General features: G+C 39.6%; 1 protein-coding gene across 1 annotated transcript; it reads left to right on the forward strand.

Moving 5' to 3' along the window:
- The first annotated feature begins 17,844 nt into the window (after positions 1-17,844).
- On the forward strand, positions 17,845-18,795 carry LOC101822868 (olfactory receptor 10A7). Its single transcript, XM_005079797.1, has one exon. The coding sequence runs from the start codon at positions 17,845-17,847 to the stop codon at positions 18,793-18,795; it is 951 nt and encodes a 316-aa protein (XP_005079854.1).
- Positions 18,796-18,978: the final 183 nt, after the last annotated feature.

Raw genomic sequence — 18,978 nt, forward strand, 5'->3', positions numbered from 1 at the left:
TTATGGAGACAACAGAGCTAGCAGATAGTTCCAAGGGATACAATCAGCATCCACAGGTGTCAATCACCATCAGCAGTGGAACTCTCCCACTATGAGTGTGCTAACATAAGAACAGACAAGCCTGAATGCCTGTGAGACAAACAACCTATTCAAGTGGATACATCTTGTTCGTTTTTCACAGAAATCAGGAGAATTCCAATTTTTTCCTAGTAATTCACACAAGCTCTTTTACAATTGACATATGGAAGTGTTTCAATTACAAAACAGTAGAAAACTAAATAAGAAAGTGTCATGTTCTTATTACTTGATCTCTAAAATCATCTCAAGGCTCCACTTAATTATCCAACAGAAAGAAAGTATGTTCTAGTCACTTATTTAGCATTTACCTACAGAACAATCTAATTTTGGCTTAAGTAGAATATGTTAATGATTAGACAAGTGAGAGACACAGAAATAGAAAAACATATAGGATCTTCTTTTCATTATTAATAAACTTTTTCAGGATATTGGGGCTGAGAGAACTGCCTAGAAGGAAAAGATTCTTCTTGCTGTTGGTATTGTAAGTGCTCTACTATACCAAATGACAGGATAAATCATAAGCACAAGCAAATGTTTTAATTTTTACGAGAGACCGTAGGGACTATATCCCTGTATTGTATAATTATGTTAGTCTCAGGAGGATAAGCTCAAAAACAACAAAGCCATGTTTCTTGTGCAATTTGGCTTTTGTGTTTTTTTAGTGTATTTCCTGGGATAATCTATTATTATCAGTTATTTCACTGAAGATACAGTAAAAGTTTCTAACCAATATCCATGATTCACCTGAAACTCTAGAAACTGTGCCACAGCAATCTTTATGAAGCTTGATTACAAAGTTACCATTCAGATCTTTATAATTCAATCAGGTGTTGTTTAGAACACAAAGAGAGTCCAAATAACCTACATAGATATTCTTGTCCCTTCACTAGCAGTCTTTCAGTTGGGGTAGCAGAAAAGGTATTCATGACCTGAATTATGTTTCTTTTAAGCTCGGTCCTGGCATTGATGTGTCATGCTTTGTTCAAGTCCATGGGAGGTCTGCCTCTTTCTGAATGGAGACGGAGGAGGAGTGGAAGGGGAGTGGGTAGATAGGAAATTGCAGAGGGAGGCACTGGGGGAAGAGGAGGGAGTCATGGGGGATATCCTTCTGCATATGTGTTTCTCTTGTTGGTCTATGAATAAAACACTATTGGCCAGTAACCAGACAGGAAGTTTAGGCAGGGCTACAAGATGAGGAGAATTCTGGGGAGAGGAAGGCAGAGAGGAGCCACCAAGGGACACCATGTAACCGAACATGCAGGAGCATTCTCCAGTAAAATGAGACCATGTGGAAATACTTAGATAAATAGAAATGGGTTAGTAATTAAGAGAGAGCTAGCTAATAAGAAGCCTGAGCCATCAGCCAAACAGTTTATAATTAGTATAAGTCTTCGTGGGTTTATTTGGAACTGAAGGGCAGCAGGACCAGGCAGAAAAGAACCTCTGTCCACAAGGGAGTACGGAAAATAAATAAAAGTGTTATTTAAATGAAAATTTAAAAAAGAGAAATGAACAACTTGAGGTCTGTCATACCAGCCCAGTGGACAAAGAAATCTGCTGTAATAACCTGATGACCAGAGTTAAATCCTTTAACCCATATGGTAGATGGTGAGGAAGTCATCACACATGTTCATGTATACATGGTACACACACACACACACACACACACACACACACATAGACACAGACACAGATATACACACATACACACACACTAAATAAATAAATAATACAATTACAATACTTTTAAATTAAAATTTTATCCTTTGGTTAAAGTACACATTTTCACTGACAATCAATATTCTCAGATGTTATCATAAGAACTAAAAGCAAAAGACAGCATTAAGGAACCACGTAGGAAGATAATTTTTATGTAGATCTGCTTTCTACGTCTACAACGTCCAACTGCAATCAAGCACTGGAGTTCTTAGAAGAGTGAAGTCTCAATGGAGGGACTGATTCAAGAAAAGAAAAGTGCATGAGTGCATAGATACACAAGTTGAGATATACTCAACATATAGTACTGGGGTTTCCACAGATGTGACTCACACGTTTAAGGAGGTTGAGATGTTCCACAACCATCTACCTGCTGGAGACACTGGGATGCTGGTATTATGTCTTGGTTCCAGCCCAAAGGAATCAGGGCAGAAAAATTGACCAGATAAGTTTCTCAGCCTGAGACTGGAAGTCTGAGAATCTGAGGACATAACTGTAAATCACTAAAACCAGAGATCTTGGAGTTTTCATATCAAAGAAATTAAGAAGAGTGTATCTACACTCAAAGATATAGTCAGATTGGCATTTCCCTATCAGATTTTTATCTCTTTTGGTTTTCCACAACTTCCAAGGTAATTATAATTGGATCATATTGCCCACATTAACTGTGGCTCTTACTCTCTCCCTCCAATTGCAACATATTTATTTTTTATTACTTTTTTGTTTTTAAAGTTTTTATTTATTTTTTCCTTTTATCAAAACTAGATCCCTTTCTCAAACAATACATTCTGATTACAGTTTCCCTTGCCTCTTCTCCTTGCAGTTCCTCCTCACCTCCCTACCAATATGAATCCATTCCCTTTCTGTATCTCATTAAAAAAGACCAAGCTTTTAAGACATTAGCAACAGAATATAACAAAATAAAATATCATAAGATAAAAATATCACATTGAAATTGGACAAGACAAAATAGAAGAAGGAAAAGAATCAAAAGAGCAGGAACGAAAATCAGAGACCCACTTGTTCACACACTCAGAATCCTATGAAAACACTAAACTGAAAACTATCATGTATACATAGAAGATCTTGTGTAAATCTGTGTTGGCCTCATGTTTGTTGCTTCAGTCTGTGAGTTCATATGAGCTTTGCTCAGTTGTTTAACAAGCCTTGTTCTCCTCATGTCCTCCATCCCCTTTGGCTCCCCTCCCATGGGTTCTGAGAAGAGGGATTTGACAGACATATTGAATTTGGAACGATGTGTTCCAAAGTCTCTCTCTCTCTCTCTCTCTCTCTCTCTCTCTCTCTCTCTCTCTCTCTCTCTCTCTCTCTCTCTCTCTGCATAATGTCTGTCTGTCAGTCTCTGTATTTGTTCTCATCTGTTGCAGGTGGAAACATCTCTGATACTGGCTGATAAGGTACTTATCTATGAGTATAGCAAAATATCATTAGGAATCATTATATTGTTGCTTCTTTTAGACCAATAATAATTGGCTTACCCTATGCCTCTGAACTATCTAGTCTCTGGTTCTTGGTCACCCATGTATATTGGGTAAGGGTTCAATCTTGCAGAATGGGACTAAGTCAATTCAGACACTAGTTGATTATTCTCATTAGGTTTGTGTCTCCATTGCCTTAGCATATTGTGACAACAGGACAGACTGTAGATCGAAAGTTTTCTGACTGGGTTTGTGTTTACATTTCCGTTATGGTAACATAGAGAGTACCTTCCCATACCAAAGACATTAGAATTTAGGGGTGAAGGTTCTATGAAGGTACCAGCTCACCCTCTCCATATTCAATGAATTCTGTGGGTGTTGCCTTCTGCACTGGGATCAGTGTGTGGAGAGACACCTATTGCCATGCCAAGAGCCTGGGATGTTTGGAGATTTCCATGGGACCCATTTAGGCAACAATTCAGTTGAATGCAACTCAATTCTAGCACAGGAATCTTTGTTTGGTGACAAGAGATGGCCAGTTGGAACTCTGATTCCCTCATTATTAGAATTGCCTTCATGAATTTTAGGAATTTTACACTGTACTAGGTTTCCATACTATCCCTAAAATGCCCCTCAATTCTAGTTGTCCCTGCCACATTTCTTCCCTGAACTCCATCTGCCCTCCTCCTACCCACCAATCATCCTGTTCCTATCCTTCTACCCCATAAAATGTATTCTATTTGACCTTCCCAGGAGATCCTCCTTGGTAAGATAAACCAGACTCAGAAAGATAAATGTGGTATGTACTAAATTATAAGTGGGCATTAGCTGTTAAACAAATGATAACCAAGCTACAACACAGACCCAGAGATAGAGGTAGAGGAAGGGACTAAAGGTTACACATGTGTCTTACCTTCTCAGTTTCCCAAGACTCACACAGATTACTCCTTCGCAAACATCATCACATATTAACATCATAGTATCATGTTGCTAGGTTTCAAGGCATCTTTAACTAGCCAAACTGGCACCTAAAGTTAAACACTACATGACAATGCCCTAATATTAAGCATTTAACATCCAGACTTTCTGCTTAGACTATATTACTACATGTATTGATCAGTAGTAATACTATATAGTACTTTATGATTAACCTTATATTAGGATGAGGCTTTTTACCTCTCTTCCATTCTGTATGTCAGACTTCCTCAGTGTCTTGATGGAGTCCCTTCGTGCCTAGATTCGTCTCCAGTTTCAGTCTGTCCCAGGAATTCCTGCCTATTCTCTCTTGTCTAGCTACAGGCCATTCAGTTCTTTATTAAATTCATTTGTATACAACAAACAGCACTAAATGAACTCAGTAAGTTTCAAATATTGTTATTAATCTTGGGCCCCAGACTGATGGCTGGGAGGTCGTCATGGGATTGATTCAGACCCTTGAAATGTGGTTGTCAGTGAGGAGGCCTGGACAATCTAAGGGACTTGGGCAGTAGATCAGTATTTATCCTTGGCATACAAATGGACTTTGTGTGCCCTCCCACAGTGAAGTATGCTCTCTCAGCCTGGACTCTTGGGGAAGGGCGTAGGTGTTTGGGCCTAGCCCCCACAGGGTCTCTGAGTTGTCAGCTGATAGCCACAGGTGCATCCTGTTTTCTAGTCCTGGCTTACTGCCCCCGCATTACCCCACTGACATCAACATCTAACACGAGGAGAATATGTTCTTTTCCATCTGGGGTTTCTTCACTGTGCAGTAAGCCTGTATATATAAGACTGCTCCCTCCTACAAGAGAGAGACAGAGAGAGAGAGAGAGAGAGAGAGAGAGAGAGAGAGAGAGAGAGAGAGAGAGAGCCAGGGAGACCAGGGGAACAGCTGTTCTGGCGGCGGGATCAGGTACAATGGGCCCTGCTTCTGGGTCTGTGTTCCAGTGCCTGGGGATAACCTGGGAACTGCACAGTGCTTCCAATCCTGGCGGGAGCCAAACACCCCAGACTCCAGGACTTCTCTCCCACCAACTAGACCAGGAAACCAGAGGAGCCAGGGAGACCAGGGAAGCAGCTGTTCCGGCCTCAGAATCAGGTACAACAGGATCCAGCAAAGGGTCCAGGGGACCAGGTGGGAGGCTCACCACCCCAGATTCCTGTTCTTCTTCTCCGCCCATGGGACCACAACGAGGAATTAGAGGAACTACCAGATTATTGGACTTGCTAACACCCACCAAAAGGGAACTCTGGTCCCCTAACCAACAGACCAGTAAGGGGCTCTTTCTGCACCCACTAGAAGAGATGGGAAAGAGACAATACAAAAACATGCTCAGCAACAGAAAAACAAATATGACACCACCAGATTCTAGAGACTCCAAACCAGCAAGACTCCAACATTCCAATGCAAATGAAGCAGAAGAAAATGACCTTAAAACCACTTTCATGAACATGATAGAGGCCCTAAAAGAGGATAGAGGAAAATCCCTCAAAGAAATGGAAAAAAAAAAACAAACCAAAAAAGGCAGGAAATGGAAGAAGAAACAAAGCAAAAAAGGCAGGAAATGTAAGAAGAAACAAAGCAAAAAAAATGAAAGAAATGGAAGAAGAAACAAAGCAAAAAATGCAAAAAAAGGAAGAAAAAGCAAACCAAAAAATGCAAGAAATGGAAGAAAGAACAAACCAAAAAATTCATAAAAGGGAACAAATGGACGAAAAGATAAACCAAAAACTGCAAGAAACAATGCAAACACTGAAAGAGTTGAAAACTGAAATAGAGACAAAAAAAGACACAATCTGAAGAAAGGCAGGAAACAGAAAAGCTGGGCAAATGGTCAGGTACTACCGATACAAGCATTACCAACAGAATAGAAGAGATGGAAGAGAGAATCTCAACTATTAAAGATACACTAGGAGAAATAGATCCATCAACCAAAGAAAACTTTAAGTCCAACAAATCCTTAACACAAAACATCCAGGAAATATGGGACACCATGAAAAGACCAAACCTAAGAATAATAGGTATAGAAGAAGGAGAAGAAAACCATCTCAAAGGGTCAGAAAACATATTCAACAAAATCATAGAAGAAAGCTTTCCCAACCTTAAGAAAGACATGCCAATGAAGGTACAAGAAGCTTACAGACACCAAATAGAGTGGCCCACAAAAAAGTCCCCTTGCTACATAATAATCAAGACCCCAAATATACAGAATAAAGACAGAATATTAAGAGCAGCTAAGGAAAAAGGCCAAGTAACATAAAAAGGCAGACCTATCAGAATTACACCTGACTTCTCCATGTTAACTCTGAAACCCAGAAGGTCCTGGATAGATATTCTACCAACAATAAGAGACCATGGATGCCAGCCCAGACTACTATACCCGGCAAAGCTCTCAATCACTATATATGGAGAAAACAAGATATGCCATGACAAAACTAAATTCAAGCAATACATATCCACTAACCCAGCTCTACAGAAAGTTTTGAAAGGAAAACTCCAACCCAAGGAAGCTAACTACAACCAGAGAAAATAGGCATTAGAGAATCCCTCTCTACCAACAGCCAAAAGAACAAAGGGGTGAAATTACACACATACTTCCACCACCACCAACCATTGCAAATCGAAGAAGGATGAGTAATCAATGGTCATTAATATCCCTCAACATTAATGGCCTTAACTCACCCATAAAAAGACACAGGCTAGCAGAATGGATTCAAAGACAGAACCCTTCTTTCTGCTGCATACAAGAAACACACCTCACCCTCAAAGACAGACATTACCTGAGAGTTAAAGGTTGAGAAAAAAATCTTCCAATCAAATGGACCCAAGAAACAAGCAGGGGTAGCAATCCTAATATCTAACAAACTAGACTTTAAAATGAAATCAATCAAAAGAGATGAAGGAGGTCATTACATACTCATCACAGTTGAAACCCCCCAAGATGAAGTGTCTATCCTGAACATCTATGCCTCAAATACAAGGGCATCCACATTTGAGGAAGAGAGTTGGTCATGGGGGATCAGGAAGTTGAGTGGGTGGGGGTAGAATAGGGGGAAGAGGGAATCATAGGATAGAAGACAGATCAGGCACCAGAGTGACCTCGAGTGATCTAAAGGAATAACACCAATTGGCAAGCTAAGCAATAGTGGAGAGACCACCTCGAATGCCCATTCCTGATAATGAACTTGATGTCTACAACCATCCGGGAGCCTTCATCCTGTGACTGATGGAAGCAGAGGCAAACACACAACTAATCACTGAACTGAACCCAAGGAACCCAGTGACAGAGAGAGAGGAGTGCTGAGCAAATTGGCAAAGATTGGGCTGGCAAAACCAGCAGAGACAGCTGATCTGAACAGGGGAGAGCTCTTGGACCCCAGCCCGACAGTGGGGAGGCCAGCATGGGACTGATCTGGACCCCCAAATGTGAGTGTCAGCGAGAAGGCCTGGGCAACCTATGGGGCCCTGAGTTGTGGATCAGTGTTTATCCCTGGAATACAAACAGTCATCGTGTGCCTATAGCACAAAGAGGGATGCTCTCTCAGCCTGGACTCTTAGGGGAGTGCCTGGACCCTACCCAGAGTGAAGTGACAGACTCTAGATATCCCCTATGTGGAAGGATTTAGCAATAGGGTGGGAGGGTGGGGGGGAAGGGGAGTGTGGGAGGAGGGGAGGGAGAGGGAACTGGGATTCACATGTAAAACAAGCTATTTAAAATTAAAATAAAGAATGATAATAAAAAAACTTGAATCACATATAAAGCCCCACACACTTATAGTGGGAGATTTCAACACACCACTCTCACCACTAGACAGGAATACCAGACAGAAACTCAAAAAAGAAACAAAGGCTCTAATAGAAGTAATGACCCAACTGGGATTAACAGACATCTATATAACTTTTCATCCACATAAAAAAGAATATACCTTCTTCTCACCACCACATGGAACCTTCTCAGAAATCGACCACATACTTGGCAACATATCAAACCTCAGCAGCTACAAAAAAATTGGAATAACTCCAAGCATCTTATCAGACCACCACTTGTTAAAATTAGAATTCAACAACAACACAAATTTCAGAAAACCTACAAACTCATGGAAATTGAATAATGCACAACTGCACCATTCCTGGGTCAAAGATGAAATAAAAAAAGAAATTAAAGACTTCCTAGACTTCAATGAGAATGAAGACACAACATACCCAAAACTATGGGACACTTTGAAAGCAGTGCTACCGGGGGAAGTTCATAGCACTAAGTGCCCACATGAAGAAATTGGAGAATAGTTATACTAGAGAATTAACAGCACAGCTGAAAACTCTAGAACACAAAGAAGCAAACTCCCCCAGGAGGAGTAGATGCCAGGAAATAATCAAATTGAGGGCTGAAATCAATAAAGTAGAAACTAGGAAAACAATACAAAGAATCAATGCAACGAAGAGTTGGTTCTTTGAGAAAAATCAACAAGAGAGACAAACCTTTGTCCAAACTTACCAAACAGCAGAGAGTGAACATGCAAATTAACAAAATCAGAAATGAAAAGGGGGACATAACAACGGACTCTGAGGAAATCCAGAGAATCATCAGGTCATACTTTGAAAACCTGTACTCCACAAAATTTGAAAATTTAAAGGAAATGGACTACTTCCTGGATAGCTTGCCAAAACTAAATCAAGAACAGATAAGCAATTTAAATAGACCTATAACCCCTATGGAAATAGAAGCAGTCATCAAAAGTCTCCCAACCAAAAAAAAAGCCCAGGTCCAGATGGCCTCAGTGCAGAATTTTACCAGAAATTCAAAGAACAGGTTATACCAATTCTTCTCAAAGTATTCCATGCAACAGAAGCAGAAGGGTCTTTGCCAAACTCTTTCTATGAGGCTTCAATAACCTCGAACCCCAAGCCACACAAAGACAGAACTAAGAAAGAGAACTTCAGACCAATATCCCTCATGAACATTGCTGCAAAAATACTCAATAAAATACTAGCAAATCGGATCCAAGAACACATCAAAACAGTCATTCACCATGATCAAGTAGGTTTCATCCCAGGGATGGAGGGAGAGTTCAACATACGAAAATCCATCAATGTAATCCACCATATAAACAAGCTGAAAAACAAAAATCACATGATCATCTCACTAGATGCTGAAAAAGCCTTTGACAAAAATCCAACACTTCTTCATGATAAAGGTATTGGAGAGATCTGGGATAACAGGGACATACTTAAACATAATAAAATCTATATACAGTAAACCAACAGCCAACATCAAACTAAATGGATAGAAACTCAACGCAATTCCTCTAAAATCAGGAACAAAACAAGGCTGTCCACTCTCTCCATACCTTTTCAACATGGTACTTGAAGTTCTAGCCATTGCCATACGACAACAAAGGGGGATCAAGGGGATACAAATTGGGAAGGAAGAGGTCAAACTTTCACTGTTTGCAGACGATATGATAGTTTACATCAATGACCCAAAGAACACTACCAGGGAACTCTCACAGCTGACTAACACCTTCAGCAAAGTGGCAGGCTACAAGATCAACTCAAGAAAATCAGTAGCCCTACTATATACAGATTATAAAAGGGCTGAGAAAGAAATCAGAGAAACAGCACCTTTTGCAATTGCCACAAAACAACATAAAATACCTTGGGGTAACGCTAACCAAACAAGTGAAAGACCTGTATCGCAAGAACTTTGAATTTTTAAAGAAAGAAATTAAAGAAGCCCTCAGAAAATGGAAAGATCTCCCATGGTCTTGGATAGGTAGGATCAATGTAGTAAAAATGGCAATCCTGCCAAAAGCAATCTACAGATTCAATGCGATCCCCATTAAAATCCCAGCACAATTCTTCACAGACCTTGAAAGAACAATAATCAATAATTTATGGAAAACCAAAAGACCCAGGATAGCCAAAGCAACCCTGTTCAACAAGGCAACCATCCCTGACCTCAAGCTCTATTATAGAGCTATAGTCCTGAAAACAGCTTGGTATTGACACAAAAATAGACAGGTAGACCATGGAATCGAATTGAAAACCCGGATATTAACCCCCACACATATGAACATCTGATCTTTGACAAAGAAGCTAAAAATATACAATGGAATAAAGAAAGCATCTTCAACGAATGGTGCTGGCATAACTGGAGGCTGGCATGTAGAAGAATGCGGATCGATCCATGTTTATCGCCATGCACAAAACTTAAGTCCAAATGGATCAAAGACCTCAACATAAATCCAGCCACACTGAACCTCTTAGAAGAGAAAGTGGGTAGTACCCTTGAACGAATTGGTACAGGAGACAGCTTCCTGAACATAACACCAGTAGCACAGACAGTGAGATCAACAATTAATAAACGGGACCTCCTGAAACTGAGAAGCTTCTGTAAGGCAAAGGACACAGTCAGCAAGAAAAAAAGGCAGCCCACTAATCCCATATCTGACAGAGGGTTGATCTTCAAAATTTACAAAGAACTCAAGAAGCAAGTCTCCAAAACACCAAAGGATCCAATTAAAAAGTGGGCTGAAGAACTCAAAAGAGAATTTTCAATAGAGGAGTCTAAAATGGCTGAGACACACTTGAGAAAGTGTTCAACATCCTTAGCCATCTGGGAAATGCAAATCAAAACAACTCTGAGATACCATCTCACTCCTGTCAGAATGGCTAAAATCAAAAACACCAATGACAATTTATGCTGGAGAGGATGGGGTGAAAGGGGAACACTCCTCCATTGCTGGTGGGAGTGCCAACTTGTTCAGCCACTTCGGAAATCACTATGGAGATTCCTCAGAAAAATGGGAATAAACCTACTATAAGACCCAGCAACTCCACTCTTAGGCATATATCCAAAAGGTCCCCATTCATACAACAAGGATGTAAGTTCCACTATGTTCATGGCAGCATTATTTGTAATAGCCAGAACTTGGAAGCAACCTAGATGTCCCTCAACCGAAGAGTGGATAGAGAAAATGTGGTATATTTACACAATGGAGTACTATTCAGCAGAAAAAAAAAACAATGGAATCCTGAGATTTGCAGGCAAATGGATGACACTAGAACAAACCATACCGAGTGAAGTAACACAGTCACAAAAAGAGAAACATAGCATGTACTCTCTCATATATGGATTTTAGACATAGATCTGGGGAGTGTCAGCCTACAATCACATGGCCAGAGAGTCTAGGAAACAGAAACTTCATTCACTGGCTGATGGAAGAAGAGGCACACTCCCATGGCTAAGCACTGAGCTGAACTCAAGAAAGCCAGTAACAGAGAGGGAGGATTGATGACCATAGGGATTAAGACTGGGCTGGTTTAACCCCCAGAAACAGCTGACCTGACAAAGGTTAACTTTTGAATCCCAGGCATCAGCCTGGGAACCCAGCATGGGACTGATCAAGACCCCCTGAATGTGGGTGTCAGTGAGGAGGCCTAGGTAATTTATTGAGCCTTGGGCAGTAGATCAGTACTCATCCCGAGTATACACATGGACTTTGGGCTCCCATCCAACAATGTGAGATGCACTCTCACCCTGAACTCTTGGGGGAGCGTCTAGGCCCTGCCCTAGATGAAATGACAGATTATGGACACCCCCATGGAAGGGGGTTGGGGAGAGGGCATGGGAGGAGGGGAGGGAAAGAGAGAGGGACCTGGAACTGACTTGTGAAACAACCTTGTTTCTAATCTAAATTTAAACTTAAAAATAAATAAATAAATAACGAAAATAAAAAAAGAGAGACCTAGCACTTGCAATAAAGACTCTCTCTCTCTCTCTCTCTCTCTGTCTGTCTGTCTGTCTGTCTGTCTGTCTGTCTGTCTCTCTCCTGGCAATAAAGGCAGCACATGCATTCTCTTAGTAAAAACAGCTGGACATCTGGTTTTTCTTTTCCTGATACCCTGGACTTGCTTGTGGCACACTCACCACAATTGGAGGACCCACAGAGATCCAGAGAGACTTGGAAAGACCGGGAAAAGATTGGTCAAAAAGAAGACTTGGGAGAGGAGAGACTTGAGAAAGAAAAGATTTGAAAACTGGTACCTCAGCTTCTAACAGCAAAACTAAATGGTCACATCTCCAGGCTTTTGCTTGAGAGATCACCTTCTAAGGAGAAAGTGTATTGAGTTAATCTCCAGCCTTCACCTGATCCACTGAGGTCTGGAAAGTAAAGGAAACTGAGAGATCACCCTCAGCTGAAGGTTGTATTGAATTAATGTCCAGCCTTCTCCCGAACCAATGAGGTCAGGAAAGTAAAGGGGAACTGAGAGATCACCCTCGTAGTCTGACCAGCAAGTAAAGCTATGAGGGTGTACTGGAAAGGGGTACCAAGTTATGGGTACCAAATTAAATCTCCAGGCCTTTGCCTGTCACCATGGTTGGGAGAGGAAGGGGAACCTGAGAGATCACCCTCAGTTGGAGGGTGGATTGAGTAAATTTTAAGGCTTTTGCTTGAGGGATCATCCTCGGTTGGAGGATGGATTGAAAATGGGTGAATTGAAAATTGGTAACAGTTATTAAATGAGTTACTGGTATTAAGTGAAAGAAAAGGAAAAGGTAAAAGTATATGGAATGGAAAATACACAGAGTCTGGATACTATGTGCTGTTGTGTTTTCTTTAAACTGTTTAATTGCTAAGAAAGAAAAAAACTGCTAAAAGACAATTGATTATCAATGCTGCTGAATTATTCCAACTTATATGTTTTGACTTCTAAATTTAAATTTAAGAACAGGTTACTTGGGAAAAGAATTTCTGCTTTTGTTTCCACAGAAAATAAAAAGCTGTGGGTTCCTTCCAGATGAGTATGGTTTGATGAAGCAAGATCACCTGCAGCAGTGGCCCAGGTCACCCAACATCTAAAACAGCTGAGATGATGCAGCCTTGCAGACCACAAAAACAAGGACTTCAACAGGTTTCTGTTTTTTTGTTGTTGTTGTTGTTTTGTTTTTCTTGTTATGATCTACCTGGTATTTCAGCGCTTCTTAACAGCAGAAGTAGTTTGGAAAGAACGATGCTCACATTCCCAAATATTGTTTATAAACGTTTGTTTGCATTTATACAGGGTTGGTTATTGATACAAATTTAAGGTAAATTTTGTGAGTCATCTCTAAAATCTTTTTACTAGGAGTGGGTATGGCTGTAGCCCGAGTGTAGCTCAGAACTTCTCAAATGGAGGGATGATGAGGGGCATACAGGACTTTTTCAACCTTTTGTTTTAATTCAAGGATTGACTGGAGTGTTCTGTCATAGAGATTTCAATTAAGGAAGTTTCATTTCAACAAACTAATCATGACCTAGGGATAAAGGATGACTGAAAGATGTATGTATTTTCTGGATATATGATGTGTCTACACCAGTATGTATGAAATATGATTGTGAAAGCATGAATGTGAACTGCTTAAATTGCCTTGAATATAATTAAAATGATACTTAGGTTGCTTTGGAGATAGCTAAAAAGCTACCTAAATTGCTTTGGATGTAGTCAAAAGGAGCATCCGGCCAGTCAATGTCTTAACAGGAAAGGTTGACGATTTGAGTCCTCAGAGCCAGTCAGTGGAAAAATCGCAAAAGCCTACAACATGGCCTGAGAGCTAAAGAAATCTGTAAGGAAGATTCTATAGAGCAGCAAACAGTTCAAACAAAATTTCAAAAAATAAAAAAGGGGAAGATGTTGGGGCCTAGCCCCCACAGGGTCTCTGAGTCGTTTGTCAGTTGATAGCCACAGGTGCATCCTGTTTTCTAGTCCTGGATTTGCCCCACTGATATCAACATCTAGCATGAGGAAAACATGCTCTCTTCTACCTGGGGCTTTTCCACTGTGCTGTAAGCCTGTATATGTAAGACTGCTCCTTCCTACAAGAGAGAGACTTCTTAGCACTTGCAATAAAGACACACTCTCTCTCTCTCTCTCTCTCTCTCTCTCTCTCTCTCTCTCTCTCTCTCTCTCTCTCTCTCTCTCTCTCTCTCTGTCTGTCTCTCCTGGCAATAAAGGCAGCACATGCATTCTCTTAGTACAAACAACTGGACATCTTTTCTTTCTTTTCCTGATACCCTGGATTTGCTTGTGGTGCGGGTGCCGCACCTAGGCACTGCCCTGTACGAAATGATGGACTCTAGATATCCCCATGCAGGGCCTCACCCTCCCTGGGTAATGGAGTGGGAATTGGGTGGGGGGTTGGGGGAGGCGCGTGGGGGGCAGGGAGGGAGAGGGAGCTGGGGTTGACAGGTGAAGCAAGTTTGTTGCTAATTTAAATAAAAATATCATAAAAATCTGAAAAAGAATTGTGGAGTAGAGAAGGGAGTAATTGATGACAGAAGCAGGAGAGGTAGAAATTATGTTAATACAGTGTGCTCTTACATGAGTTAAAAAATAAAAATTAAAATTAAAATTCCAATTTCACTTATGTGGACCCAGATACAAAAAATTTATCTGTATATTACCTCATCTATTACTTGTATCATTTTTATCTATTGATAGTAGTAACCTCAAAACTGTAAAGCAGTATTATTTTCCTTCATTTTGCATTAGTATTTGCACGATGTAAAGGACTGCCAAATTCCTTCCTCTTTATTTTAATTATTTGTTCTTTGAAATGCTAATGTTCAAACCCAGAGCACTAGCAATTGTAAATTTCACTTTTTTTCAAACACAGAATTTTACTATGTAGCTCTGATTGTCCTGGAACTCCCTCTGTTGACTTGGCTGCCCTTGCTCTCATAATACCTCCCAATTGCTGGGGTAAAAGGTGTGCACTACTATGTCTGGCTATGTAAGTTTTTTTTATATGCATTTATTTTATACATCCCTGAAGCCAAGCCCACTGTGAGGTGGCAACATTTCCTGGGCAGGTGGTCCTCTTCTGTATAAAAATGTTAAGCATGAGCCTATGGGTGAGCCAGAAAGCATCATTTCTTCAGGTTGCCTTGAGTTCTTGCACACTTTTGATAAATTTTGACCTGGTAGTGTAAGCCAAATAAACTATTTTCTCCCCAAGGGCTTTTGGTATTTTATCATAATGACCAGAAGGAAACTAAAATGGTCTGGAAGCAGAACTTGTAAATGTTGGACTTGGGCAGCTAGCTGAGGAAATTTCTTAGCAAAGTGATGAAACTAAAAGTTATGTGTGTGCATGTACGTGCATGCCTGCGTCTGTGTGTGTGTGTGTGTGTGTGTGTGTGTGTGAGAGAGAGAGAGACAGACAGACAGACAGACAGACAGACAGAGGGAGACAGAGACACACACAAAAGGCAGAGACAGAGACAGACACACACACAGAGAGAGAGAGAGAGAGAGAGAGAGAGAGAGAGAGAGAGGGAGGGAGGGAGGGAGGGAGGGAGGGAGGGAGGGAGGGAGGGAGGGAGGGAGGCAAGGAGGGAGGCAAGGAGGGAGGCAGGGAGGAGAGTTGAGCCAATAACTTAAACAAAGAGGAATCAGGACTTGATAATTTTGGGAGTTCCCTATAAAACAGGTTTGAGTTAGAATTCTCTTTGCTTTCTGGCTTGTCATGCAATGAACAGTGCTGTGTAGCCATGCGATCCCAGCTATGGTGTTCTGCCTCACTACATACCCAGAAACAACAGAGCTAAGTGGCCCTGGACTGAAGTCATGAGCCAAAATAAATACTTTCTCCTTCCAGTTGTTTGTCTCAGGAGTTTCCTCACTTCATCCAGGCTCTGACTAAATCTCTGTATCTTTATTAAGTGGCAACATAAGTATTTTTTAGTTCATTAAACAGTTCTGGTGTTGTAGCTCAGTATATGAGTGTTTGCCTAACACGTGCAAAATGCTGTTTCATTTTCTAGCATTGAAAAAAATGGATTAAATAAATAAACATTTAAAGTGATGGAATATTACTTTAATATATAAATCTCACTTGTATAATCAAGAATTTATAATAGTCTTATTATTAAAAGCCTCAAAGAGCTGGTACTTAGATAGGATACCCATCTGTTTTGGAAATACAAAATTCTCTATTAGTGCATTGGAACTGAATTATCAAGGAAAATATACCTGATGCTTATTGTTAGCGGTATGCTGGAGCATTATGATAAATGTTTGGCTGAGCATGTTTTTGACTATTTTTACCCGTAGGATTTTCTAATGAGTAGTTCTTATTTTAAACCGATTCTATGAATTTTTCAGTCTATATGAAAATACCTAAAATGAGTATGTAGTTTTTTAATCCTACATTAAAAGAAACATTTTAGCTTCCTTTTATATTCCTATACATTATTTGACTTTAAAAATGTAACTTTTGGGTTCATAAAATGCAGTTATATAATTAAAATAAATATTCCAAGTTTTAAATGCTCATGTGTAAAAATTTATATATATATATATATATTCCATGTTTAAATGTTATTTTGTATACCATTTTTGAATGAGTTTATTTGGTATTTAAAATAAAATTTAAAAGTCATGTTCTAAGTGTGTGTCATAAATTTATATAAATACTAAATATGATTTTTCTCACAATGTGAAAATATTGCAGGAAAAATTATAATATATATTCTTCACATAGTCTTAATACAGCAATATTTTTTAATACCCAAGAGTCCTATAACAAAAGAAGCATTATTCTGAAGTGTATGTTGAAATGTAGTCATAATTTACAGAAAGCATAGACAATTCTGAAAAAACAATTCATTTTCTCCCTTTGGGGTAAAATGTTGTTCAATTAGCAGTAGTCTTGTACAATATCCCAGGGATCATTTCCCCAAGGTTAGTTCTACTTTTAAATATTATTACTAAAAAATATCCACCACTTAGTACCAAACAAAGTAGGTTAGTCTATCTAAGTCTTTTGCTTCATTGAAGATTGAGCTATTGAAAATTTCAAGTTCCATCATTATTACTCTTTGAAAAATTGGTTGGACTTCTAACTAAAGGAGAAATGTCAGCCATTAGTTGGTAAGATATATCCAGAGATTTCCCTTTCCCCTCAACTTCAAGTTTTAAACATATTTTTCTATGTTTGCATGCATGTATTGCAAAAACATTCTAAGAAAAATAATGGGACCATTAAATTAGAGAAAATGGAATAACTTCTCTGGCATTAAAATAAAATAAATGATGATGGAAGTCTTATATTACCTGGAAAGTCATGGAATGCTAAAAACTGCCAGAGCACTGATAAGGCAATAGTGATGTATAGATGATGAATTTTGGACTTTAATCACACAAACCTGTGCAAGTCATACACCAAAATATTTGTTCATATGCATGTAGACTTGTTAGAGGAAGTACTGCTATTTTTAAGGAAATTCTAAGACCATCAGCTTCATATTGTAGGTACTCAAAACTTTTCTTAGGTACTCATCTCATAACCACATTGAGTCAAATTATTTTTATGAAAATATAGGTTTTTTTCAAAATCCACTAGAATGAGAAATAAAAGTTTATTTCTTGTGTTAAAAGGTCAATTGATTGCTTAGTAGCTCATGAATAAATGTTTCAGTGTTACTAAGATATAACGAATTAAATCAGAACCCTATAATATGTTGAAAACAAGAATGTTATTTTATGAATTTTCATTGTTATTTTGTTACTTATTTATTTAAGATAGCATCTATATCAATAGAATGCTTTTGATATGTTATATCTTGATTTTTTTTATTAGAAATTGTCTAAAATATGACTTGTGAAAATCATACCAGAATCACTGAATTTGTTCTTCTGGGATTCACAAACAACCCTGACATGCAGGTTTCCCTCTTCGTTTTGTTTCTGGCAATCTATGCAGTTACCTTGCTGGGGAATTTTCTCATTGTCACAGTTACCAGTGTGGACCCTGCTCTTCAAACACCCATGTATTTCTTTCTGCGAAACCTATCACTGCTTGAGGTTTGTTTCACTCTGGTCATGGTACCAAAGATGCTGGTAGACCTAGTGTCAGCAAGGAAAGTCATCTCTTTCGTGGGCTGTGGTACCCAGATGTACTTCTTCTTCTTCTTTGGCAGCTCTGAATGTTTTCTCCTCTCTATGATGGCTTATGACCGCTTTGTGGCCATCTGTAACCCTCTCCGTTATTCTGTCATAATGAATAGGTCTCTGTGCTTGTGTATGGCCATAGGTTCTTGGATGTCTGGTGTCCCTGTGTCCATGCTACAGACAGCTTGGATGATGGCCCTTCCTTTCTGTGGGCCCAATGCTGTAGACCATTTCTTTTGTGATGGTCCTCCTGTTTTAAAGTTAGTTACTGAAGATACAACTACATATGAAATGCAAGCACTTGCATCTACACTTCTCTTTATCATGTTTCCATTTTCTCTCATTTTGGTCTCATATACTCGCATTATTGGGACCATTTTGAGGATGCCATCTGCTACTGGTCGCCAGAAAGCATTTTCTACTTGTTCATCACATCTTATTGTGGTATCCCTCTTCTATGGAACAGCCAGCTTGACTTACCTAAGACCCAAATCTACCCAGTCTCCTGAGAGCAAGAAACTTGTGTCTTTGTCTTACACTGTCATCACACCTATGTTAAACCCCATCATTTACAGCCTAAGGAACAATGAAGTGAAAGGAGCAGTCAGGAGAACTTTCACTAGAAAGGTCTTGAAAAAGTTAGATACATTATAAGATCCTTCATGCAGAGTGTTTATAATCTGGTGATACAGTATTCACCCATATTTCAGGGAAAGGAGTAGACAGTTTTTCTTGTTCCATCAGAATCACTTTAGCATGGGACTCATCCCAGGCCACCAAACATGGTCCGCACAAGAAAGAAATAGAACTCTCAAGTTGAAGTAGGTGAGGAAAAGA

The sequence above is a fragment of the Mesocricetus auratus genome, unplaced genomic scaffold, assembly GCF_017639785.1.
Source record: "Mesocricetus auratus isolate SY011 unplaced genomic scaffold, BCM_Maur_2.0 Super-Scaffold_100011, whole genome shotgun sequence".
In the NCBI taxonomy this organism is placed as follows: Eukaryota; Metazoa; Chordata; class Mammalia; order Rodentia; family Cricetidae; genus Mesocricetus; species Mesocricetus auratus.